Genomic DNA, 27,721 nt, shown 5'->3' with positions numbered 1-27,721 from the left:
TGTATGATTCCAACGATATGACCTTCTGGAAAAGGCAAAACTATTCAGACAGTAAAACTATCAGTGATCGCTGAGCTGCGGAGGGAGGTCAGGTGAAGCACAGGAGATTTGGAAAGGTAAAACTATTCTTCATGACAATGTAATAATAGATATAAGACATAATGCATTTGTCAAAACCTAGAACTATACAACACAATGAATACACCTTAATGTAGACAATGGAGTTCAGTTAATAATAATGTATCAACAAATATTGGTTCGTTAATTGACAAATGTACCATGCCAATGCAAGAGGTAAATAATAAGAGAAACTGGGAAGGGGAAAAGGGAGATATGGGAGCTATCTCTACCATCTGCTCAATTTTTATGTAAATCTAAAACAGTTCTACAAAGTAAAGTTTATTAATTAAAAAGAATCCAATGGGAGAAATAATGGGCAAAGGATCCAGTTGGACATTTCTCCAAAGAAGACATACAAGTAGCCAATAAGCACATAAAAAGATGGTTAACATTATTTAGACTTCTAGAAAAAGAAAATCAAAATCACAATGAGATATCACTTCATACCCACCAGGATAGTAAAAATCAAAAAGTCAGATAAAAACAAGTGTTGATGAAGATATAGAGAAATCAGAACGCTTATACACTGCTAAGGGAATATAAAATGGTTCAGCCACTTAGGAAAAAAGTCTAACAAGTCTTCATAAAAACTTAAGAGTTACCATTTAACCTAGCAATTCCTCTCCTAGATACATACCCAGGAGAAGTGATAATATACATCTACTCAATAACTTATACACAAATGTTCTTAGTAGCATACCCAGGAGAAGTGATAATATACATCTACTCAATAACTTATACACAAATGTTCTTAGTAGCATCACCATAACAGCCAATAGGCAGAAACAATCCAAATGTCCATCCATGGATGAAAGGATGAACTAAGTGTGACATCCATATAATGTTATTCAGTCATAAAAAGGAATTAAGTGCTGATACATGCTATAATTTGGGTGAGCCTTGAAAACATTAAGCTAAGTGACAGAAGCCAGTTACAAAAAAGCCACGGATAATGCTGTTTAAATGAAATGTTCAGAATAGGCAAATACACAGAGACAGAAAGTGGATTAGCAGTTGTTTAGGGATGGGATGGGAGAGAGAATGCAAGGATTGAAGAGTGATGGCTAGGGGTGAAGGATTTCTTTTTGAGGTGATAAAAAGGTTCTAAAATTGATTGTGGGGACAGGAAAAGAACAAAATAAATAAAAATCAATAAAATTGATTTTGGTAATGGTTGCACAACCTTATGAATGTACTAAAAACCACTAAATTGTACATTTTAAGTGGGTGATTGGACAGTAGGTGAAATATACATCTCAATAAATCTGTTCCCAAAAGAATGTTACCTTCTAAACATTGATGACTCCCAAATAGAGTTGCCAGATTTCAGTAGTGAAAACACAAATATTGCATAGTTCACACTTATAACAAAGACTATTCATTGCATATCTGAAATTCAACTGTAACAGGATGTCCCATATTTTATCCGGCAGCCCTACTCCCAAATCTATTCTCTCCAATCTAGAACATAATCATCCTCAGTTCAATATTCACGTATCCAGGCCAGGCACGGTGGCTCACGCCTGTAATCCCAGCACTTTGGGAGGCCGAAGCAGGTGGATCACCTGAGGTCAGGAGTTCGAAATCACACTGGCCAACATGGTGGAACCCTGTCTCTACTAAAAGTACAAAAATTAGCCAGGTGTGGTGGCAAGCGCCTGTAATCCCAGCTACACGGGAGGCTGAGGCAGGAGAATCCTACTACATGGGAGGCGGAGGCTGCAGTGAGCCAAGATCACACCACTGCACTCTAGCCTGGGTGACAGACTGAGACTCCATCTCAAAAAAAAAAAAAGATTCACATATCCAATAGGTGCTCTATTTGATTACACCCCAGATACCAAACAAACATAACCAAAACTAAAATTACCTCTCATCTCCTCTGAGGAAATGGTCAAAATATGTAAGAACAGGTACTTGGTATCTTTCAGCTTATACAGGTCTCCTGGTGCCCTCTTCCAACCCCCAATGGCCTGGCATAAACAATAGTTGGTGGTGGCTTACAACAGGACAGTTTCATAATTTTAATGAACAGCCCACAGGCAGGTGAGGCTCTTCCAACACTTTGCCAACATCATCTCTGACTTGGGAATCTCATGTCCCATCCAATCTTCACAGTTTACCTCTAAAAGAAAAACCTGATTATCTTCACTCTTCTCTCCTTAAAACCTTTCCATGAAATGGTTCCCACTCTCTTAGAAGAAAGTCCATTCACCTTCTGTCGTTTACAAAGCCACTCAAGAATAGGTCGCTGTTCATCTCTCCCGCCACCCTCGGCTGCCCACAGCCTTCCTGGTGTCACAGATCAGCCAAAACAATCTGTCGACCTCCATCCTAAAGGTGGACCGCTCGCTCTTGCCTCCAGGTGTTTGCATTTATTATTCCTTCTGCCTGACATCCCATGCCCTGATCCATCCCATAAACTCTAACCTGAGCAACTCCTTTTTTTTTTTTTTTTTTTTTTTTTTGAGACGGAATGTCACTCTGTCACCCAGGCTGGAGTGCAGTGGCAAAATCTTGGCTCACTGCAACCTCTGCCTCCCAGGTTCAAGCAATTCTCATGCCTCAGCCTCCCAAGTAGCTGGGATTACAAGCATGTGCCACCATGCCTGGCTAATTTTTATGTTTTTAGTAGAGATAGGGTTTCACCATGTTGGCCAGGCTGGTCTCGAACTGCTGACCTCAAGTGATCCACCTGCCTCAGCCTCCCAAAGTGCTGGGATTACAGGCATGAGCCACCACACCCAGTCCAACCTGAGCAACTCCTATTCCAAATGCAGGTTCTAGCTTAAGATACCAAATCCTCCATGAACCGCCCCCCCTGAGGCCAGTATTGAGTGAGTTACCTTGTGTCTCTCCTAAAAAGTTCCAAATGAGACCTATCTTAGAATACTGTAATCATCCATCCCTTCATTTATAAACTCTCTGGGAGACTGGAGCCCCTACAGGCAAGGGATTGTGCCCAACAAGTTGGACATCTTAGCCCTAGTAGTCCATATAGTAACTGGCATAGAGTATGTACTCAACAAATAATATCAATCAGTCCATCAAAACTCAAAGTTAAATAGATGCTTGAGGTGATGGATACCCCATTTACCCTGACGTGATTATTATGCATTGTATGCTGGTATCAAAATTATTGTATACTCTATAAAAATATATACCTACTTTGTAACCCCCAAAACTAAAAAATATGCAGTTAAAACAATGTAACCAGATGTTACAGGGCTCTGAGTATTTATCATTACTTGTATAAGGCTGAAATCACAGAAACACACACAATAATTCAATCATATGAGGAAAATTATCTGGAAAATATCAATTTGGGTTTGTTGAAATACTTTAATATACCAAAAAGAATAAAATTGAGATTGGTACATTTTTTTCCTCCTGTTCCCAAATATACACACAATTATTTTAAAGGGTAGGGGAAAACATAACACAACTATTTAAAAGGTACTAACAATTCCATATTCTTATCCTAGAAATCTAACATAGTTGTGAGTTAAAAACAAAGATTTCTGCAGGAAACAGAACTACAGCCTTATTTAAAAGAAACATAGGCCGGGTGCAGTGGCTCACACCTGTAGTCCCAACACTTGGAGAGGCCGAGGCAGGTGGATCCCTTGAGGTCAGGATTCAAGACCAGCCTGGCCAACATGATGAAACCCTATCTCTACCAAAAATACAAAAATTAGCCAGGCCTGGTGACAGGCGGCTGTAGTCCCAGCTACTTAGGAGGCTGAGGCACGAGAATAACTTGAACCTAGGAGGCAGAGGTTGCAGTGAGCCAAGATGGCACCATTACACTCCAGCCTGGGTGACAGAGCAAAACTCTGTCTCAAAGAATTTAAAAAAAAAAAAGAAAGAAAGAAAGAAAGATAGTATTTAAGTAAGTTTTTATGCCATATCTTGTTTTAAAATGAACTTAAACCAGATTACAAAAACACACACAAACATAACTAAAAAAAAATAACATGTATAATAAGTAAAGAGATCTCAATAGGAAAAAAGAACCCACAAGAATAGAAACTAAATCTAGAAATGAGGTTGAGATACAAAATATATGGTCCTGGATATTTGCAAGAGATGGGTCCTGGATGAACCATTCCCTAGTTCATGTGAATTCTGATATCCTTCTATTCCCACCCTCATAAACAATGTATTTCCATCCCACAGATAATGTGTATTTGTCAGTTTTCACGCTGCTGATAAAGACATACCTGAGACTGGGTAATTTACAAAGAAAAAGAGGTTTAATGGACTCACAGTTCCATGTGGCTGGGGAAGCCTCACAATCACGGCAGAGGCAAAAGGCACATCTTACATCGTGGTAGGCAAGAGAAGATGAAAGCCAAGCAAAAGGGGTTTCCTCTTATAAAACCATCAGATCTTGTGAGACATATTCACTACCATGAGAAGAGTATGAGGGAAACCACCCCCATGATTCAATTATCTCCCATGGGATCCCTCCCACAACACATATAAATTAAGAGAGCTACAATTCAAGATGAGATTTGGGTGGGGACACAGCTAAACCATATCAATATGAGACTTCCCAGGCATTCTCTCAGTATCATCTTCCCCTGATACTTCTAAAGCCTCATGCTCACCGTTTTTATTGTTCTTCAACTTTTCTATTCAGGAGTTTTTCTTTTCAAAAGCATCCTCAGCTAACACCCTAGAGGATCACCATATTTCCTTTTTAGTGACAAGCTCACAGCCTACATATACCTGCCCTGTAGCCCAATACCCCAAGGTGGCTGAACCTGTCACAGAGACTGTATTACCCAAATTTCCTCTTTATATTTTTCCCTAGTCCAAAGAGGTGTATGTATTTAAAATTGTATTTTGATTTACAGCCTGCCCCCAAACATTTTTTTAAGAGACAGGGTCTCTGTCATCCAGACTGCAGCACAGTAGTGTGATCTCAGCTCACTGCAGCCTTGACCTCCCAGGCTCATGCGATCCTCCCACATCGGCCTCTTGAGTAGCTAGGACTGCAGTCATGCCACACTATGCCTGGCTAATTTTTATTTTTATTTTTATTTATTTTTTTTTTTAGAGAGAGGGTCTTGCTATGCTGCCCAGGCTGGTCTTGAACTCATGGCCTGGGATTACAGCTGTGAACCACTGCACTCAGCCCATTTAAACACACACACACACACACACACACACACACACACACACACACACACACACACGATAACAACTATGAAAATTCCGTTCTAGAATAAAATCAAGTTTTGTGTTCACTCAGTTCTAAATCACAGCCTAACAGCTTCGACTGCAGGCAGAAGAGCATAAAACCAAAGCAATTTTGATTCACTCTACCACAAATCTTTTCAAACGAATTCTTTCAGCTCTACCAAGATCTACGTACAAAAGCTGAAGCCTTCTATTCCTTCAAGCTTAAATAGACACGCTTGGAATACAGCTAAGCGGTTTGTTCCAGCTGTTTAAATCTCCAGTCCCAGGAGCCTGCCTCCTGAAAGTATTGTAGACTTTACATACTTGAAAATGAATAGAATGGGTCAGTCAAAGGACACACTTGAGGTCTGTGTCTGATAAAAGTTGGGGGTGGCAGGAACTATTAAGACATTGAGAATGTACTAGAGGTATGTAATAAAACTAATTTTGAAAATACATTTTATAGCAATTACTGGAAAACATTTAGAATAGTACATGTGTTATTGTGCTATCTAAATACTAGCAACATGAGCTTATTTGCTCCACTGTTTTTATGAAATCAGATATCAATACCCTCCGCTATGCTTTCTAACCACTTAGTATTGACATATACTTTGAAAAACAGCCTCAGCTTAAAACTCAAGCCAGTGTAACTCAGAATTTGTTTTATGCATTAGTTTCATGCTTTTAATAGAAATAACAACCATCTCTGTAGTTCCTTTTTGATCCTTAGCATGCTACGATAATTAACTTTTTCCTCAATCCTTAATAATGCCTACTTAAATTTGCCTAACCCCATTATACAACTACCAAAAAACTCAGATCTTCGCTATTTTATTGAAACTCACAAACAACCTTGTAAACAGATAGTATAACTTTAATTTTATAGGTAAGGAAACTGAGATAGTAGCTATGTTATAAATACATACAAAGGAATATGCATCCATTGTTTGGAGGCATGCCTATTTAATGATTAAAGGATGATGATGCCATCTCAAATTTATTTTATTCCTTCTATCAAAAGGTCAACTCAATCTAAATAAACCCATAGCTATCCAACTTCCATACATTCAACATAAAAATATTTTTATGATTTTATTACCAAGTCACAAAACGTCATCAGTCATAATCCCGAGACCATGCCGAATAAACCCCCAGAGGGCAACTATTAATTAGAGCACAAGGATGCCGTGGAAATTACATTGTTATGAAAAAATAAAGAAATGAACAAATAAACGTAGTCTTTAAATGTACCGCCAGGGAAATGCCACATACCAACACTTCCATTTCAAGAACTGTCACTGCTGGAAGTACACAAATTTCAGTAAATTCGACAAGAAAAAATATATAGGAATCCTGTTCTGTAAAGCAATTGCAGCTCAGAAGTTGCTCATTTTCGAATACTCTATATCAACTAAAAGCCTCTTATCATGACAGGCAACCATAACAAATTTCACTGAATTTAAAAATACAGGTCTGGTTATCATTGAGGCGCTGGTTTCTACCTCCTCACAAACTCCAGAAAGACTCTGAAGTTCTTTCAGCTTGAGTTAGATGAGAGAAAATGCAATTCATATTTCCAGAAGCACAAGTGGCATATTTTCCAGTAAGCTTCTTGTTCTCATTTTACTATTTTAGGAGTTCTGATCACTCCCAATGTTGCTGTATGGCCAGACCCGATTTCTGCTGGCTGATCATTTTCATGGCATGATGCTTTACTAAAACTGTCTCCAAAAACTGTTTTTACTCGCATTCGGCTTCAGTGTATTTATATACAAAATACCACTTCAATGGAGTGCTGCCAATAAAAGAAACAGCTTACTAGAATTTCAGTTGACTTTGTTAAAGGAAATTATTTTAAATTAATGTGGCTACTGAACTGCTGCCATCCTTGACCTCAGAAAATAGATTCCTTCTAATTTTTGCTGTGAACATTTATTTAAGTTAAATTCCAGCTCATGAATGTTGACCGTAAAAGAGTCTAAACCTTCCTGCTACTATTTCATATTCTTTCTCTAAACAAGGGGGTGACCACATGGTTGCTACATTAGTATACAGAGCCAGCTCACCACCATTAAGTGAAATCATCTATGTATTTTTGGTAGAATCTTTAACAACTTCCACGCCCGTCGGTGAATGGAACAAGGCTGTTTTGTTTTCAGAGAGCAACAATTTGATCTCTGGTTTACTTGGTGGTGCCCCAAATATTTTTCCATATGCTTTTTGCGAAGAGAATCTGACATCAGCATGGTTTACCTTTACCAATGAATGCAGGCTTTTTTCACCAAACATATCCCAGAGGAAGGTCAGGTCTTCCTGGCTATCCACATGTGGCTGCAGCTGGGCTGGCAGAGCAGCCAACAGCTCATACAGACCTATAAAATGAAAATAAAACACAAAGTGTAATCTTAGAGTGATCTCATTAATTTTGCCTAAGGTGTGTGTAAATGACAGCTGGAACATACCGATTTTACTGGATTTGTATTCCGGGCCATCAAGCTAAACACTTCTCCGAAGAACCAAAGGGGAATTTTCTGGTTTTTGAATTCCAAAGCAGTGGTATGTATTAACAGACTCGTTTTTACCTCTCACAGTTGTCAACATTCTACAGCCATCCAAGTTTACATAACCCGAGACAGAAAATGTGTACAGGTTTTCAGAAAAAGAAGAAAACACATACATTCCTTTCCCTAATCATTATTACATTTCCCTCAATCTACGCCAAAGAGTGAAATGAGTCATGAATAGGAAAAACTTCCTTAGAAGAACAGAAAATTGATAGGGTGGCCCATTAAAGGGGTTTTGTAGTGTCCAAATAGTTCCTAATAACATATAGTTTCAAAAATACTTGCATTATCTAACATCCAAAAGAAAGTCCTACAAAGTACGGGAAAAGAAATCATACGTGGTTCTGCATTACTACAGTCAACTATTTAAAAAGAAAAAAAAGCTACGTAAAACTTGGTTTACAATTGGGGGATGTACAGTTTATGTAATACCCTCTGAAAGAGTTAAAGTAACAGATGCGGGTTACTCGTGGAGTCCTCACTAGACACTTCCTAGGGGCAGACAGTAGTGCAGTGTTCCACGGTAGCGTGCTACATAAACCATCCATCTCCATCACAGCCCGTAACACTCCTGTCCAAGAAATGTTGCAACAGTGCCTGCCCGAGACTCTTTAGGGAGGTGACCTGGCAGGAGTCAATATCAACTCATAGCACATGTTTCATTTTCCAGTGGGATTACATGAGGTAAAAAGGACAAAATTCCTTTTATTTCTTGTCTGCTGTCTACAAAAACACCAAGACCTCCTGGGACCTACAACACATGGGACTGTTGTTATTTTTGGTCTGAGTAAGTGCTGCTGTTCATCACAGGGACAGCTTTACAAGAGATTTAACTAGCAAGGAATAGTAAATTACGGGCTGATGATTCGTCTATCTATTATCTTCCTGAAGCATGCTGATTCTGCTTATCAGTGATAACTCACAACTAAAGGCATTAGGTACCACGTTGAAAGTTAAGATGCGTAACTTGGGAGATCTGATTAAATTTAAACATTCCTAGGGCCTTATTTGGCAAAAATAAAAATAAAAAGCTAAAACACTCTTAAAAAAAAAAAAAAAAAAAAACCTTCTCTCAATTACATTCTGAAGTATTCTTGGTGTTTTACATCTATTCCCTTAAGATTCTGGCATTCTGCCTACAACAGCTGTTATTTACAATTTAGTAAAATTATTTGTAAGGTATCTCAACCTAACTCAATCTGTAATAATACAGGTCTCATTATATATATGAAAGTAATCAACAATGGCCAAGATCAGTGGTTAAGGTCGGAAGTCAAAACATGAAATTATGTAAAGAGAGAGTGGAATTTCATTATTTTATTATTGATTTGGGGAGCTGTAAAAATAATTGCCTATTCCTTGGTAACGTGACTTACAGTTTAATTAAGGAGACTAATTCAACTGTGATATAATTTACATGATAAAAGTTGTCAGGAGGATTAAATGACTCAATACCTTAGAACAGTCCCTGTCACATAAAAAGTACTCAACATGTTTCATATGAAACTCGGTAAGTTTTAGTCATTGTCATTATTAATTATTACTGTTATTAATCATATCGTTACTGAAAAAGCAAAAGTGTGGATCAAACAGAGCTAGATTCAAACTCAAAGTCTATACTTAGAGCGTTTCACGTAACTTAACCGAGCCTTGTTTCCCTCACGTGTTTAAAAAGAAATAGTAACCTTTAAGTGTGGTAAAATTGCATAGCATGGCCAGGCACAATGGCTCACGCCTATAATCCCGGCACCTTGGAAGGCCGAGGCAGGCGGATGACTTAAGGTCAGGAGTTCAAGACCAGCCTGGCCAATGTGGTGAAACCCCATCTCTACCAAAAATATAAAAAGTAGCCCAGCATGGTGGCACACGCCTATAATTCCAGCTATTCAGGAGGCTGAGGCAGGAGAATCACTTGAACCCCGGAGGTGGAGGTTGGAGTGAGCCGAGACCACACCATTGGACTCCAGCTTGAGCAACAGAGTGAAACTCCATCTCAAAAAAAAAAAAAATTGCATAGCACTAAATACGCAAACACACAGAGACACACACAAATGAGTGCATATAAAACGTGAAATCTGAATAAGATCAAAGGATTGTACCAATGACAATTTCCTAGTTGCAAGACTCTATTATAATTATACAAGATGCTACCATCGGAAGAAAGTGGGTGAGGTGTACATGGGATCATAACACGAATCTACAATTATCTCAAAATAAAATGCTAATACAAAAAAAATGACAAACACGGTTGTTGTAAGAATTCGATAGAGCAATGCACATGGCGGCACTCAGCCCTGTGGCTGGCACAGAGTAGGCACTGCTTTGCTTAACATGTCTTCTTCTAGAATGAAAATGTCATTTCAATTCAATGGTTCAAAGTCAAAACAATAGCTTAGCTATATATTGCAATTGGATACAATACCATACTCAGAAATAAAACCACGCTAGTTTTTTACATATGGAAAGTGTTAACTTTACCCAAGTACTGCTTACATTTTGTGGGAATAAGCCATATTTAAGTTTTTATAAAAAATAATTTTTCTGTTAGCAGAAGCTCATAAAGCAGAGTTTTCTGGTTTTTACTAGTTTTATGCAATCCTAACTAATATCCCACCATAGTTTGGCACTCTAGCGACAAGAGCTGTCCTTTCCCTTCAACTACCACATCTGGTAACCATGACCACAGCAAGAAAAGACCGGACAGTGCCAACCAGAAATTAAAGACATGATTAAAGGAGCTACCAGGCCAGAGCTGTGTGCAGTCTCCATGAAGGTAAGTAATACAGACAACTACTTCCACTCAAATGAATTATATGGGCCTTAGAAACCATCTCTGGCCATGCATAAAATGGGGCCTGTGTTTTAACATGTTTTTTAAAATACTCCTATACTCAGTTCCTAAAGTTCTAATGGTGAAGAATTTTGTGAAATCCAAATGGTTTGGGTCGTGGAGATTCAAAGGGCAAATGATGACAGTTTAGATAGCAGGAGATATTTTTTAAGAATTTACCTAAATCTACTTGGTCTCTGGGCAACAACTGAGACAATGAGATACTCTACACTCTTTAGTCATTCAAACTCATTGATTCCAGTAAACATTTATGGTAGCCATGAATGAAACACTCCTCAAGGTTCTAAAGATCTAAGAAAAATCAGTCACGGCTCCTGTCCTCAGGAGTTTGCAGTGCAGTAGACAAGCACAGACAGGTCTATTAGTAAGTCCAGGGCAAGGTTAGAGTCTTGTGGCAATGGCAAGGGAAGTGGTCAATTCCTGCCAATGAGGAAGAAGACATCAGGAAAGTCTTCAGAAAAGAAGTAAACACTTGAGTTAGGTCTTTGCTATGGTTTGAATGTGTCCCCTAAAAAGCATGTATCAGAAACTTAAACCCCAATGCAAGAGTGTTGGGAGGTGGAGGCCAATGAGAGGTTATTAGGCCATGAGGGGTATGCCCTCAAAGATAGATTAATGCCATTATTGTAAGACTGGGCTCATTATCTTGGGAATGGGTTCGTTATATGAAGGTGAGTCAGTCTTCTACTCCGTCTCTTTGCCCGTCTGCCATGGATGACGCAGCAAGAAGGCCCTCATCAGATGCTGGTTCCTTGATCTCGGACTTCCCAGCCTCCAGAACTGTGAGCCAATAAAATTCTGTTCATTACAAATTGCCTAGTCTGTGGTGTTCTGTTACAGCAGTACAAAACTGACTAAGACCCTCTTTAAAGGCAAAGTTCCTAAGAATCAAATTTACTTAGTTCTTATATTCAGAATACTATGCTTGTCACTGGAGATACAACTTATAGAACATACAACTCTCTGCCCCCAGAGGTCTTATCATCTTAGATGACGCAGAATATGCCCCAACATAAAGCAATCCTATATATATAAGGCTCTCCTATTTGCCCAAGAAAAGATCCAAAACACATTTTCTTCCAAATAAATACATGAACATTTAGTGTGACAATGAAATACATATCTAATTATTAACATCTGTTTATGTCTAATTAATAATTCAAATATCTAATTGGTTTTTACAGATGTTGATAAAATGCTCATGCCTGATTCTAAAATTTAAATTGCAGTTTAGTTAGGAACACATACCTTAAATTACCTATAAGGTAAAATATATTAATTTAGGTATTTGATTTGGGCCCTACTTGCATATTTCATGAAACTGTTTTATTTCTTTACAATAATTTTATAAATAATTTAAATTTCAGAGTTAAAATATATCATTTTCATTTCTAAATAAGCTGCTTAAGATGTAGCATATTTTTGATTATTTGTGAGATAGTGTCATGGGAAACTTACATAAAACTGATCAGTTTTTTATTTGTTCTGTAACTGTATAGTTTTTATTTCTACAACAGAACCACTAAGCTACTCTTTAAGTATCTTTAACATTTGCAAATGTGAGGTCACAACCTTTCCCTAAGGAATAATAATTAAATCTGGCTTAAACTTCTTTGTAACCTTTTTTTCTCCCATTGTCTTGATGAATAGTGTGCTTTTTAAAAAAATAATTCTGTCAGGTGGCCTCTAAAACTATACTCCAAAATTTTGAATTTAGGTTATATGACAACAATGTGCCTTCTCCATTCAACATATTTTGTGTAAGTGAAATAACAGAAAGTTACCTACAGGAGATTTTGTAAGAACTGAAATATAAAGCAGTTCTCTCTTCTCTGAGAAAGAATTTTAAGGAGGAAAAAAATCTCACCTTATATTTGGGTACATGCAATAGATACTGTCAAACACGCAGGTGAAGCATTTCAATAAAATTATTTCATAAAATTTTCCAGTAGATAAAAAGCAGTATTTTTTAATTTGCATATTTTATAACTGAAAAAAAAAAGCACCACAGCAAAACTAAAATATGTCAAGGGTCAGTTGATTGATAAGTACAAGAATTGTAATAATTTAAAGATGAGAGCAATCAATGCAGGTCAGAAAAGGTTATATTGGGGGCTGGGTGCAGTGGCTCACTCCTCTCAGCACTTTGGGAGGCCAAGGCAGAAGGACTGCTTGAGTTAGAGACCAACCTGGGCAACATAGTGAGATCCTGTCTATATAAAAAATTTAAGAAATTAGCCAGGCATGGTGGTGCACACCTGTAGTCCAGATATTCAGGAGGCTGAGGCAGGAGAATTACTTGAGCCCAGGAGGTAAAGGCTGCAGTTAACTATAATCACACCACTTTACTCCAGCCTGGGCATGAGAGTGAGACCCCATCCCCAAAAAAAAAAAAATATGTGTATATATATATATATGAAAAAGAAAAGAAAGAAAAAGAAAAGGCTACACTGGAACTCGCAGGACTTGAGCTAGGATCTGAAAAAGGAAAACAGAACCTGGAAGGGTACATTCTAGGTTGGAGAACACCCAAGGTGGAAAGGCAGTTATAATCACATAAATCTATAGATTTTTAAGTGCACTAAATTTCCATAAAACTGAAGAAAACACTAGTGATTAATCAAACCCTAATTTCTGCCTTTTATGTTTGTATCAGTGATGGTCCAACCTGGAGACAGGAGCTCTGCAGTAATTTGAACAGAGAAGCTTAATATAAATAATTATTACCTATAACAGGCGCTTACTGTAAAGTCAGAGAGAACTCTAAATACCACCTAGGACTGAAGGAGATTTTTTTCTGTTATCCAAGGAGAAAACAACCTTGGAAGAGGACTCCCTCCCCAAGGCTAAGACTCAGAGCTCACAGGAGAATGTGTGTTTGCAGCTCACAAGATGGTTGAGCTCCTTGGGCCAAAGCTTCTCCACTATCATTGGGCAGGCAAGAAACACCCATCTCCAGGATGCAAGTGGAGAAAAAACTGTGCCTGGGACTAGCAAGCAGCAAATACTTCTCCAGTATACAGATGGTTTGAGGCTGGCAGGCAGGAAACCATTTTTAGTCCTGGTGTAGCAGGACTAAAAAGCCAGAAATATCCTGGGAGTGTATAAAAGTGACAGGAACTGTCAAGCAAACACCCCCTCCAGTACATAGGCAGGGTGAGGCTAGCAAGTTGACCTCTGGGATGCCCACAAGACTCACTGGGAGTCTGTCCATGGACGTGTCACTAAAACTCAGAGGATAAGTACCATTGGATACTCCCACAGGTGCTGTTAGAAATCCTATGAAAGGAGGAAGAAAAAGCAAATAAGAAAACACAAGAATAAGGAAGAGAGGCATCCTCCTCCTCTTGCATCGTCCCATCCAGTGCCCTCTTCTGACAAAACTTAACATCAGGCCAGCAGCAAAAGAGAAATACTTGAAGGGCCTAGCTCTATCTTCATAGAGCAGGCAAGAAAGTACAAATTTGGAGCTAAGAGACAATAAAATGATAACTGGCTCAATCTTCTATATAGAGATTTATGTGTGTACATATGAGGCTGATACAGTTTAGCCATGTGTCCCCTCTAAGTCTCACGTTGAATTGCAACCTCAAATTGGGACCTGGTGGAAGGTGACTGGATCATGGGGGTGTATCCCTCATGGCTTGGGGCTGTCCTCAAGACAGTGAGTGAGTTGCAGTGAGATCTGTTTAAAAGTGTGTGGCACCTCCCCCCACTCATTTCCTTTGTCCCTATTTTCACCATGTGATATACCTGCTCCCCATTCACCTTCCACCATTACTGTAAGCTTCCTGAGGCCTCCTCAGAAGCAGATGCCAGCTCCATGCTTCCTGTACAGCCTGCAGAACCATGAGCCAATTATACTTCTTTTCTTTATAAATTGCCCAGTTGCACGTATTCCTCTAGAGCAATGCAAAGTACAACCCAACATGGAGGCCGAGGCAGGAAGATGGCTTGCGGCCAGGATTCTGGGACAAGCCTGGGCAATTCAGAAAGAACCAACACTGCAAAAGAAAATTTTTCAGTTAGCTGAGCATGGTGGTGTGTGCTTCTATAGTACTAGCTACTTGGGAGGCTGAAGAGGGAGGATCCTTTGAGCCCAGAAGGTCAAGGCTGCAGTGAGCTATGATTGCACCACTGCACTCCGGCCTGAGTGACAGAATAAAATCCTATCTCAAAAAATTTAAAAAAAAAAAGTAGTATTTGTGTGTCTCTTTCTGCGGGAGAGGAATATTGTCTTTCTGCTCTATTTTCGGTGTTCCTTCTGTTATTTGGCATTGGAGATACAATGAAAAAATATTTAACTAGTGATTAGTGAAAGTAAATGTTTTTCTAATATAGATTTGAAACGGAAATACTATTGCATCAAAGGCTTGTATTAACAATGTTTGCATGTCTTAACAATATGCTAAGCCTGACCCCAATAGCTCAGTTGGAGCACTGAGCCAAAGTTCTAAGTTCAACAAATGACAAATGAACAGTTTTGAGAGGGTTAATTTTTTTTTTTTTTTTTTTTGAGACGGAGTCTCGCTCTGTCACCCAGGCTGGAGTGCGGTGGCCGGATCTCTGCTCACTGCAAGCTCCGCCTCCCGGGTTTACGCCATTCTCCTGGCTCAGCCTCCCGAGTAGCTGGGACTACAGGCGCTCGCCACCTCGCCCGGCTAGTTTTTTGTACTTTTTAGTAGAGACGGGGTTTCACCGTGTTAGCCAGGATGGTCTCGATCTCCTGACCTCGTGATCCGCCCGTCTCGGCCTCCCAAAGTGCTGGGATTACAGGCTTGAGCCACCGCGCCCGGCCTGAGAGGGTTAATTTTATGTGTTAATTTGACTGGGCTAAGAGATGTCCAGATAGTTGGTAAGACATTATTTCTGGGTGTGTCTGCGAGGATGTTTCTGAAAGAGATTATCCTTTGAATTGGTAGACTCAAGAAAGAAGATCTACTCTCACCAACACAGGCAGCATCAGCCAATTTCACTGAGGGTCTAAACAGATCCAAAAGGCAGAGGAAGGGCAAATTCCCCCTCTCCCTTATTGAGCTGGGACACCCATTTTCTCCTGCCCTCACACATCAGGCTTCCTGGTTCTTGGGCCTTTGTGCTTTGATACTTACTTATACTGCAGCCCTTTCCCTTCCACCCCACAATCTTGGTTCTCAGGCCTTCAGACTCAGACTGAGTTATGCCACCAGCTTTCCTGGTTCTCCAGATTGCAGATGGCAGATCACGGGACTTCTTGACCTCCATAATCACGTGAGTGAATTCCCATAATAAATCTCCTATAAACACACACACCTATATAGTCAGTTGATACAAAAGTAATCGCAGTTTTTACTATCATGTCAAAAACTGCAATTACGTTTGCACCAACCTAATATATACCTATCTCTGGGTGTGTACGTATGTGTGTGTATGGATGTATATTATATTATAATATCTCCTATTGGTTTTGTTTATTTGGAGAACCCAAACACAGCTCTTTTCTATCAAAAGAGCACTCTCTTAATTTCAACTTCCTCATAAATATATGAAACTTAGAAGGTCAAGATAGGTTGTGGTTCTCCAACATTAAAAATACATAAAACCCCTAAGCATGGAAAAACAACACAAAGTCCATAGTGGGCAAAAACTTTAGGGGCTAAGAAAGGGCTTAAAATTAAAGGAACTAATTGTGAAGACACATAAAGATGTTTTGAGATTTTTAAACAGGTTACCAAAGCCTGCTCTGTGGAAAGCAAATGTTGTAACCTATTCTCCCTTTCCAGAGGAATTTTATATGGCAAAGTTTGGCTGTATGAAATCATAAAAAGTCATGTACTAATGAGAATGCTTTCAGTACAATATAAATACCTCACTCCGTGAGCCAGCTCATTAAGCCATCTCATATGTAAGACCATAATCTTAATTTAACTACACTGACTGATTTATTTGATGGGATTTAAACGTGCTGTAGCTGGCTTCCCTCTAGCCACGCTATACTCAACGATAAGTACATGTGTCACTTACTTTTTGTGAAGGATAAAAACTATATGCTTTGAGATCACTGAGTTCTTTAATTGGACCTAAATAATATGCTGTGGTCATCTTCCTGAACCCATGCTACACTGCAGGAGAAACATACGTCACTGTCTCACTGTCTTTTTTTTTTTTTTTTTAGATGAGGTCTCACTCTGTCACTCAGGCTAGAGTGCAGTGGGCATGGTTACAGCTCCCTGCAACCTTGAACCCCTGGACTTAAGGGACTCTCTCACCTCAGCCTCCCTAGTAGCTGGGACTATAGGAGTACGCCACTGCACCTAGTATCATTGTCCTTACAGATAAAGGACTATGTGCTTTTCCCCTCTAACAACTTACAAAAAGAGTATGTTCTTGGGGCTTTAGTAGCCCTGGGCAACACACTGAGATGGTATGTATTTTACATACACTTTTAGACACTTTGATGCTTTGAGCAACTTCAAGTTGTTTTGCAGTATATTTTTTACCATATATATATAGAGAGAGAGAGAGAGAATTACTGTAAAACTAAAGTCATGTTTTCTATCAGAATATTATCTTTATATAAGATATACATAAGTAACAGGCAGGTGAGTTGACCAAGGATTGGGGAAGGTAGACAACCTGACCTATCCCATAAGGAAATGTAATCATGTTGAGTAAACAATTCACCCAAAGTTATAATTCATTAACCAGAAGATAATCACAAGCTGTCATCATCTTGAATTAATAAGATTGCATTATCTTTTAAGAGTATACAAACCACCAGAATACATCAGAATACTTTTAACTGAGGAAGACGACAGGCAAGGAGTCCCATATGACAGGGGCAGAGGGAGCAAAAGGAAGAGGGGATATAAGGAAGGAAATGGGAGCCCAGATCACACAGGGCCTGGGAGGGCAAACACTGGAAGGAGCTTCACTTTTACTTTTGAGTGAAAGAGCCACTGCAGAGTTTTGTGTAAAGGAGTGATCAGATCTGACTCACACTACAAAAGCATCACTCAGCCAGGCGCAGTGGCTCACCTATCATCCCAGCACTACTGGAGGCTAAGGTAGGAGGATCATGTGAGCCCAGGAGATCCAGGCTGTAGTGAGCCAGGATTGCACCACTGCTCTCTGGCCTGGGCAACAGAATCAGACCCTGTCTCAAAAATAATAATAATACATGAATGAATGCATCACTCTGGCTGCTGAATTGAGAACAGATGGCAGGAAGCCAAGGGCCGAGGCAGACAACTGTATGGGAAGATCAAACACAGAAATCCAGGGCAGAAGGTGAGGGTGGCTTGGGCCCATGCAGCAGCCAGGGCAAGTTGTGAGAACTACACAAGTTTAGGTGGATTTTGAAGGAAGAGCTAAATACGAATTTCTGTCTGACTGAATGAGGGACATGGAAAAAAAAATCAAACAAGACTCCAAGAGTTTTTGAAGTTGCCATCACCTATAATGGGGAAGTTCAGCCTTGGACATACTGAATTTGGAAAGTCGACTGGATACCAGTGGAGATGCGGTGGGCAGTTAAATATGGGGTCAGCAGTTCACCAGACTGCTCTGGGCTGAAAACTTCACGTCTGGGAATCACTGGCACATGATTTGTACTTAAAGCCACGAGGTAAAATGAGATCCCCAGGAGCATGAGTGTAGACACAGAAGAGAAGAGGAGGCAGGGACTGCGCCCTAAGGTCTCCGAAGTTAGGCGATGCAGAAGAGAGGAGGGACCAGCAGCCACTTGGACTGCCGTAATCTCACATCCTGGAAAGACAGTGTCAAGGAAGAATGAACCATCCACTGTGTAAACGCCAACAATAAGCAAGTACAATGAGACCTGGGAACTAAGCGTTGGATTTAGCAGTGCGCACGGTACTGACTACCTTTGGCAGAGTGACAATGTAGAAGACTGAATGAGGAGCACTAAAATATGGGAAGAGAGAGGAGAGAACAAATACAATTCTTAGAAGGAGCTGGGTTTGGTTTTTTTCCTAGAGATAGGGTCTTGCTCTGCCACTGAGTCTGTAGTGCAGTGCCATGATCAGAGTTCAGTGCAGCCTTGACCTCCTGGGCTCAGGTAATCCTCCTGCCTTAACCTCCCGAGTGGCTGAGAGGACAAGAATGCACCCCTACACGTGACTAATTTTTAATTTTTTTTTTGTAACGACAGGGTCTCGATGTTGCCCTAGGCTGGTCTCAAACTCCTAAACTCAATCAATCCTCCCACCATAACCTTCAGAAGACTTGGTTCAACAGAGAATTGATCTTTGTATGGAAAGGGGGGTAAAGAAGTTTTAGCTGAAGCTCTATCATTCAGTAGATGCGAAGGAACAGGGTCAAGTGCACAGGTGGATTAAACCCAAGAGGGCAGCTCCTCTATGGTCCCAGGGAGGAAGGCAGGCAGCAGATGCCCCATGTGGGGCAAATGTGGTTCAGGGAACATGTGGTAATTCCTGAAGATTGCTTCACTATTTTCAGTAAACTAAGAAACAAGATTTCATTCTGACAGTGAGGATCTGGAAGAAAGTGTTTGCATTTAAAAGAGAAGGTTGGGCCGGCTGCGGTGGCTCACGCCTGTAATCCCAGCACTTTGGGAGGCCGAAGCGGGCAGATCAAGAGGTCAGGAGTTCAAGACCAGCCTGACCAACATGGTGAAACCCTGTCTCTATTAAAAATACAAAAAAAAATTGCCAGGTGTGGTGGCACATGCCTGTAATCCCAGCTACTCAGGAGGCTGAAGTAGGAGAATTGCGTGAACCTGGGAGGTAGAGGCTGCAGTAAGCCCAGATCATGCCATTGCACTCCAACCTGGGTGACAGAGTGAGGCTCTGTCTCAAAAAAAAAAAAAGAGAGAGAGAGAGACAGAGAGACAGAAGGTTGGTCAGAGCCCTCTGGGTTTCTCAGAGGGAATGAAGGAACCCGGGAAGTCATAAATTGGTATACATTGTTGGCAATACGAAAATTGAAAGCTTACATTCTCTTTGATCCTGAAATTCACTCATTCATTACTGCTCTAGATGGCCAAGAGAGGCTTCTATAGTAGGATTCATATCTAACTGTTATCAAAGTTTAATCTGGAAGAAAAACCAAACGGAACAGGAGACAATTACTTTCCTTTTTGCCACATATATTTCTGCACTGCTTGAGTTTTTACCAGATAGAAATCAGTTTTACAAATTTCCAAATTGCATTTTTGTGTAATAATCTGCTGTAAACCTTGTTTTCAGCAGGATAGTTCACAACTTCTCCTCAAATTCTATTCCAGCCACAGTGAATTGTTATTTGCTGTACCCTGAAATTACAACTGCATTCAGGAAACTTTACACCAATTCACCAGATAATTAATTTCCTGATGACTGCTACTGCTGTCATGTTCCCATTCTTCAGGATCCCTGAAACTACCTGAAAGACGAAAGAAACATGATAACATGCTTACATCAAAGTTTCATTAACAGGTTTAACTTAACACACTTGCCAACATTTCAAGAGGAGTGTTTCGGAAGCTGGCAAGCTCCCAAGTCCCCTCCATGCTTCAAAATTCCTCTTGAGCCTTTCTCATGCCTACCCCACTAACACTGAGTGCTTACTATCAATGTGCCAGGCACTATGAAGGGCTAGAGATGCCGCGACGACGAAACCGCCTTTGCAAAATTATAACCGAGGAAATTATGACAGTGAAAGAAATCAGACCTAACCGACTCATCTTGCTTCTAACCTTTAAGCTGTCCTTGTTTGTTCTTGGGCGTAGGCTGAACTAACTTTGGGAAGGGATTCAGTTCATGGTTTGACTCTGAAGCAAAATTGATAATAGCTTTTCCCAGAAAGACCCCCTTCTTGCCTGAGGACCAGTCTGCCTTGCAGTACTAACAAATTAGCTACAAGATTAGAAAGTACAGTGTAGGGGTCATGCAGCCTCTGGTTCCAAGAGTGTGAACCTCCCCAAATGGCTCCTGGGGATAACATCACTATTGAAAAACCTAAGATCAGTGCTGGAGATATTTTGCAGACCCTGCACAGATCGGTTGACACCACCCAGACAGGTAATCTGGCTCAACCAGTTTTGCCATCTCAAGAAGAGAAAACAGCAAGAAAACCTCACTTCAACTCCCTATGATTCCATCTCCAGCCTGACCAATCAGAACTTCTCACTTCCCAAGCCCCTACCCACATTTCTTTAAATCATCTTTAAAATCTCTGCTCAGGAGACTGATTTGAATAATAATAAAACTCCGGTCTCCTGCACAGCCAGCTCTGTGTGAATTCCTCTTTCTCCATTGCAGTTCCTCTGTCTTGATAAATCAGTTCCGTCTAGGCAGTGGGCAAGGGGAACCCATTCAGTAGTTACAAAGAAGGGAGGAAAAAAAAAAGCAAACACAAGTTTATTCCCCGGTATAGGGTAGGAGCCAGATATCGGTAATCATGAAAATAAATGCAAAGTGACAACTCTGAAAAGCGCTATACAAGAGGAGATTGTTGCACCGGGAAAAGCATAAGAGACAGAGAGATGTGAACAACTCAGGGACAGCGTTCTTGAGGAAGCGACAATTATGCTGGGATCTGAGGGAAGCACAGACATTAACTTGGAGGTGCCGAAGTGAGGAACCGAAAGAGAACCGCACTTACAAAGGCCCTGGGGTAGCATGCTTAGACTCTAGAGCCATGCGACATAATTACAAATTCCAACTCTGCAACTGGGCATATTGGTAAACACCTCTGTGTATCCCTTTTTTATTGTGTAAAACACGTATAGTTGTACTAACCTTACAGAATTGTTACAAGCATTAAATGAGTTATTTGTAAAGCTTACAATGATGGTTTGCTTTGCTGAACAACTTAGGTAAGCATCTTTTAAATAAAAATAAATTCCAAATTAAATGCAAAAACTTATTAAGTATTCCAAGCATTAAAGAGGCAGATGGCAAAATATAAGTTTATCCTGCTGGATGCATTAAGGGGAAAAGAAAGCTTTCACAATAGGCAATAAAGACAGGCAAAAACAGACCCCACATATTGGGTAGAGTGAACTGAGAGATGAGAACTTAAAAATGTGATCACACCTTCCGTCCCGCCACTGACCTTTGGCCAGGCACAGCGGCTCACGCCCAGTAAACCCAACACTTTGGGAGGCTGAGGCAGGAGGATTGCTTAAATCCAGGAGTATGGGACCAGCCTGGGCAACACAGCAAGACCCCATTTCTAAAAAAAAAAAAAAGGCGAATTGCCTGAGCCCAGAATTTGAGGCTGCAGTGAGCCAAGGGGGTGCCACTGCACTCCAGGTTGGGTGACACAGTGAGACCCTGTCTCAAAAAATTAAAATTAAAAAACAACTTTTAATATAAAGATAATGCAACATATATTTGCAAGAGACAACAATAATTTTGGTGGTATCAATGGTATGTATCTATTAACAATATACTGACAATATTGGCTGATGTAAACTGTACGCCAATGCACATTCTATATCAAAATCCAAACTGAGACTCCACAGAACTAATCATTTGTCATTAACACTAACCAGGCTGAAATAGTTGCAGAGTCATTTTAGTTAATGTTTCAAGTGATACAGAAAAATAATATTAATCCCTTTATTGAGATAATTAGAAATAATTTGTACTTTCCTCCAGACTACCAGTATTAGACATAATAAACACACACACTGGAGATGACCAGCTATGGCACACAGATGTGGGCTTACTGAAACAATCATTACTCAGAACAGACCTGCTGACAACAAAAGTTCATTCAAATTATTCGATCCATCTGGATCTCTGGGTCCCTAACTCTTGAAGTGACAGCACAAAACAGTTCACTAGATATAGGGTCAATGTTGTCAGTATTAAGCATTGTTATCCCCTTTTTTTTTTTTTTGTTTTTGGCAGAACGAAAACTTGGAAAATCCTGGTCACATTCAGAGATGGTGGCAAAAACAGTCAGCAATATAATTCATCTAAAAATATTTTTAATACTCAAAGTCTTGATTTTGAGCCTTTTAACATTAATTCTCCCAGCAATTTTCTAAAATTTCTAGATATAATTAAGATATTCATAAGAAAAATGTAGAGAACTCCTGTTTGCAGGTTCCTGTTTATAGTTTTAGTGCTTTAAAGTTTTTTATATACTTTCATCTTCCATTTCAAAGGCTATATTAATTATATAGGAAAAAGCTGATAGAATTTGCAACTTAACAAGCCTATCCTTTAGACAAGAATATAACATACTCAGAAGTCAGAAAAACTGCATCAGCCTGGGCCTGGTGGCTCACGCCTGTAATCCCAGAACTTTGGGAGGCTGCGGTGGGTGGACTGCTTGAGCCCAGAAGCTTGAGACCAGCCTGGGCAAAATGGTGAAACCCTATCTCTGCTAAAAACACAAATATTAGCTGGGCGTACTGGTGTGCCTATAATCCCAGCTACTCAGGAGGCTGAGGCACAAGAATCACTTGAACCTAGGAGGCAGAAGTTGCAGTGAGCCGAGATCCCACCACTGCACTCCAGCCAGGGTGACAGAGTGAGACTCCCATCTCAAAAAAAAAAAAAAAAAAAGAAAGAAAGAAAGAAAAGAAAAGAAAAATTGCATCAGTGAAGAACTTTTACCAAAAAAAAAAAAAAAAGTCATAAAAAAAGGCTTTACCATTTGCTAGGAACCATTTCACAAAATCCACCTTTATTATAGAAATTATCTTCTGAATCGTTAAGATGGGGCAGGGGAAGGGAAAATGAAGTAGTAAGAAAAAAGAAGCGGGGAAACATATTTTCTTCCTACAAAGATGAGAATAAAGTCCTCACGCTTTGTAAAAGAGGAAAATTACCAGGGTTGTCGTGTTTGTCAAACAATAGAGAACCGTCTTTTCATCAGAAAAATTGTAAAGCAAGCATACACCAGCTGGACTACATCAAAAGCAATCAAAGGCAAGGCAAAAAATAAAACCTCCAACTTACCCAAATGCCTGTGGTTCAGAACGCCTAAAGAGAATTAGGCAGACAAAGTTTGTGAGCTCTGATTTACCAACACATATTGGGTTGATGATTCATATCTCCTCATGGAGACTTTACGCCTAAATGAAAATAACTGATCAAAGTGATGAGCAGATAACAGTTGAAAGTAGCAATGATAGCTAACTTCAGATCAGTAGGAAGCCAAAAGAGGCCTATGGAGAAGTGGCTAAGGTTCAACTGAGGCAGTGTGATAAATAAAACCAGATGCTGGAAAGGAGTTGGGGGTAGGGTAGTGGTGGTAGAGAGGTGGTTGAGGGTGAACTAGAATACAGAGCAAAGGCATTTAGTAGTAGAGGAATGAATCTTCAGATTAAAGGATCAATATGACACTAAAACTGTTTATGTACTTGGCAAGCTGTGATCCTGCACACCTGAGTAGCAAAATCATGTGTGGAAGAAAGAAATGCAGCTTTATGAGCTCCATGTTTAGTCTCAGCAACAACAGGTGAGACAGATAGGTACAAGATTGGCTAAATAATGCTAAACAGAGGCAGAAATATCTCCCTTAAAGTAAATAACTGACTTTCAAGCATACGTCAGATAGTCGCAGGACACGAAGACACTAGTAAGACCTAATAGGAAGCTTTCTAATCAAACCATCCAGCCCATATTCTAGGCAATGATACCTACTGCCATGTGATCACACTGTCTCCAAACATAAGGAACCAAAAGAAGAAAATCAAGATTCAGGAAAGCCTAATTCAAAGTAAAAATTTACTAAATACGATAGAAGTTTCTGCTGTCCAAAACAAAACAAAATTTTTTAAAAACCAGCATTTTTTTTTAAATAAAACAAACATGTAACTTCACCAACAGATACTTATTTTAAATGCCCAGCATGATCCAGAGCCGATTAGAATCTCAATTCCTCATTTCAGAAATATTTGAAACAAAACTAGAGAAACCAGAGAATTTCACACATTCCTTCCCTCCACCTCCATAGCACTTTTTCAAGAAATACATCTATGCCACAATCAAGGCACAAGTATCTATATCTATCGATCTAACTAGCTATATATTATAGATATTCTGAAAATTCAAGGAAAATGATGACAAAGTACAGAGCATAGATCCACCTATGCAAACTATAAAGAGAACTTCGTTTAGAACAACTTATTTCCTATTGCTTTCTCACAGCATTTGAACAAATACAAATTATTGTTTTTAAACCTAAAAAAATAAATTCAATGCTACAATGTGACACCACATTTCAAAACAATGACATATCTAAAATGTGAAAGAATTTAAAAATACAGAAGCACAAGAAGGAAAGAAATTTTTCCAGTTCCAGAAAACTGCTTCTGTAAAAATATAATATTCTGTACAAGACAGTAGTGGTTCCTAAGAGAATAAATGGCTCAGAATTTGATGAAAGTGTTCCCGCAGCGAACAATTCACTCTGCTTGCAGATTCCAGATGCTCAACATTCCTGACATCAGAACGGAAAAATTTACTGTTAGTCTAGAGAAATTTAATATCACCATTCTTGTCATATCCCTCATAGCTTCATTATTAGTACAAGTCTGGGGAAGCCATAAACCTATGTTAAATGATAAAAAAAGATGTTCTCTGAGTTCAATCATACTCATATAAGCAAACAAAATATCTAGAAGTCATATGGAAAAAGACTTGAGAGACAGAAAAACAAATATGTATTTACGTGTTTTTTGTCTTAGTTCTCCCATTTGCATTCTGTGCAGTATGGTCAGGCATCAGACCAAAACGTTTTACTATAACCTAGGGCTAATAAACACTAAAGAACATATATCGACGCCCAGAACAACACTATAAAATTTTATTATATTAATAAAATGGGATACACCAAGCTTTAAATTTTCCACTTTGTCAAAGGTAAAATAATCAGCACTATTCGGTGCCATTCATAACAGGCTGCAATTTTTCTCATTTAAAGTATGTTTTATTTCCAAAAGTACCTATAGTACACTAAAATACTAACACAACCCTGAGACAGGCAATCTCTTTCTCACACTTTCCCTCAACTGCGAATAACTTATTAAAGTATCAGGCAAGCTGAGTTTTTAAATATGCAAAACCATCTAAATAATTATAGGATTGCAGCTTGCTTGATTTATACAATTGCTTTACACAATACAAATTGCTTTATACAATTATCTTAAAGTCTATAAATTCAGGGTGAGTTAACAGGGGAACATGCATACAACTTTACCTAACTTTCATTTTTACATGCCATCTCTAAGCTTTAAATAGGTTCCAATTTGTAATTAACTGTCAATAGTCTGTAGCTTTGCACAAAGTATTCTCTAGTACCAAAATAAATATGATGGTAGTTTGATTTTTAGCAGTATTCACCCAAAATAAAAGCCATAGAAAAATGAAAATTACTTCTAAAGCTCATAAATTATGGCCTATAACTGTCCTTTCCAAAAATCGATTGCATTTACATTATATTAAAACAGTTATAGGGTTTCCTACTTGAAGTTATTGGCTATAAAAGCTAAAATGCAGTATTGACTTTATGATATTCATAGTAAGATGGGACTTATCTCAAGCATAACATGTAGTTCGACCAAAGTGGACAGTAAATCTGGATTTTACATTACATTGCAAGGTGGCAATCTAAATCTTACCTCTCATCACACTACTGTAGCCAGCATTCATTGAATTAAGTGGTAAGCAATCGACAGATCAGTAGGTGCTAACCTTGATCAGGAAGGTTATTGGTCATGGCAAGAGAAACCATGGAAGCAGAAAGTGACCTATTTGGTTGTAGAGATGATGTAATAGAGAGAGAGGTAGGCTTTTCTCGTAGAACTGTTATCATAATCAACAGAAATAAAGAATGAGTATGTAGCATCTAATTAATGCTTCCCAGTTTTGCAATGGGACAAAAGCATAAAAAACATCGAGCACATGGTTGGCTCTTAATAAGCAGTAGCTGCTATTGTCATCTTAATCATATCTTCTCAGAGGCTTGTTAGTGGAATTAAAAGGCATTTAAGTGAAAGGAAGGCTCTTAGCAGAGCTCAAGGGACAGAACAATCTTAAATGGCTTTCTTTGCAAGCATTCTCCACGAACAACCTGTTACACAATAATGCAGCCCTGAACTCCTAAAGAACCTTACGCTAACAAAAAGATGAACCCTTGCTTCAATAGGGAAAGACATTGTAGGTTAGAGAGTTTGCAACTAATAATAACTAACACATGAATTTTAGAAAAATAATCTATAAACATAATCTAAGCTGTAAATGGTTTTTTTTGGGTTTTTGTTGTTTTTTTTTTTTAGCTAAAAATAACAAACTGGTGGTTCACTACTGATTACCAAGCTAAATGCCTCCCAGCCTTTCAATCTACACTCAGGTATTCTCTAAACAGGTGACATTTTTTTAGCAACCGAATTCATAACTATTGGGATTAAATCCTTCCCACCCAAAAGAACAAAGGAGCAGCCAGCAAAACTTCCTGAAACATAATTAAATACCCAGAAACAGATTGGGGATGCACAAAGAACTGAATACAAGATAAGGGTGGCATTTCAAATCAGTTACGCGGTGAGGAATTATTCTACCAAGAGCAGTAACTGCTGGTTCACCATTTCAGAAACAAGTGAAATCAAATAAACTAGATCCCCACATAATGAGGCAAATCCCAATAATCTCATTACATCCAAATCACGTTATGAAAATTTGGTCTAAGAGACATTCGCTAGAGTAAAAATTCCTTCAAGATACTTAAGGAGGTGACTTTTCTACAACCCCTAAATTTGTTAAGAAGAAACAAAGCAACAGAGTGAAACTCCATCTCAAAAAGAAAAATAAATAAATAAATACACAATTTCACAGAGCTGAGAAAATTCAACTATAAGCGATGCTGGTGATGAATTAGTTTCTGAAAAACCTTTAGATAGTCCGTGCCTTATCTTAAAACATGTTCACTGGAGCTCCCTGAGCAATATTTTTTAAATCTAGGTTAATCGAGTTCTGCACTATATTGGAAAGAGAAGTTTAATATTTAATATGGGTGCTGGCAAATAAAA

At 39.1% G+C, this 27,721-nt stretch overlaps 1 protein-coding gene across 5 annotated transcripts in view; it reads right to left on the bottom strand.

The window, feature by feature from the left end:
* LOC105479981 (MAGUK p55 scaffold protein 7) overlaps window positions 1-27,721 on the bottom strand; it is a 249,974-nt gene that overhangs the window by 136,613 nt on the left and 85,640 nt on the right. For 4 of the 5 annotated variants that reach the window (XM_011738350.3, XM_071070317.1, XM_071070315.1 and 1 more), the window contains exon 3: window positions 7,567-7,685. The exons of the other annotated variant lie outside the window; for it this stretch is intronic. In XM_011738350.3, coding sequence (XP_011736652.2) covers window positions 7,567-7,685 — 119 coding nt within the window. The remainder of the gene's footprint in view (window positions 1-7,566; window positions 7,686-27,721) is intronic. 5 annotated transcript variants of the gene reach the window in all.

This window comes from Macaca nemestrina, chromosome 9 (genome assembly GCF_043159975.1).
Source record: "Macaca nemestrina isolate mMacNem1 chromosome 9, mMacNem.hap1, whole genome shotgun sequence".
Classification (NCBI taxonomy): Eukaryota; Metazoa; Chordata; class Mammalia; order Primates; family Cercopithecidae; genus Macaca; species Macaca nemestrina.
Note: the sequence above shows the minus strand (reverse complement) of the source record. Positions and strands in the feature narration are given on the sequence as shown.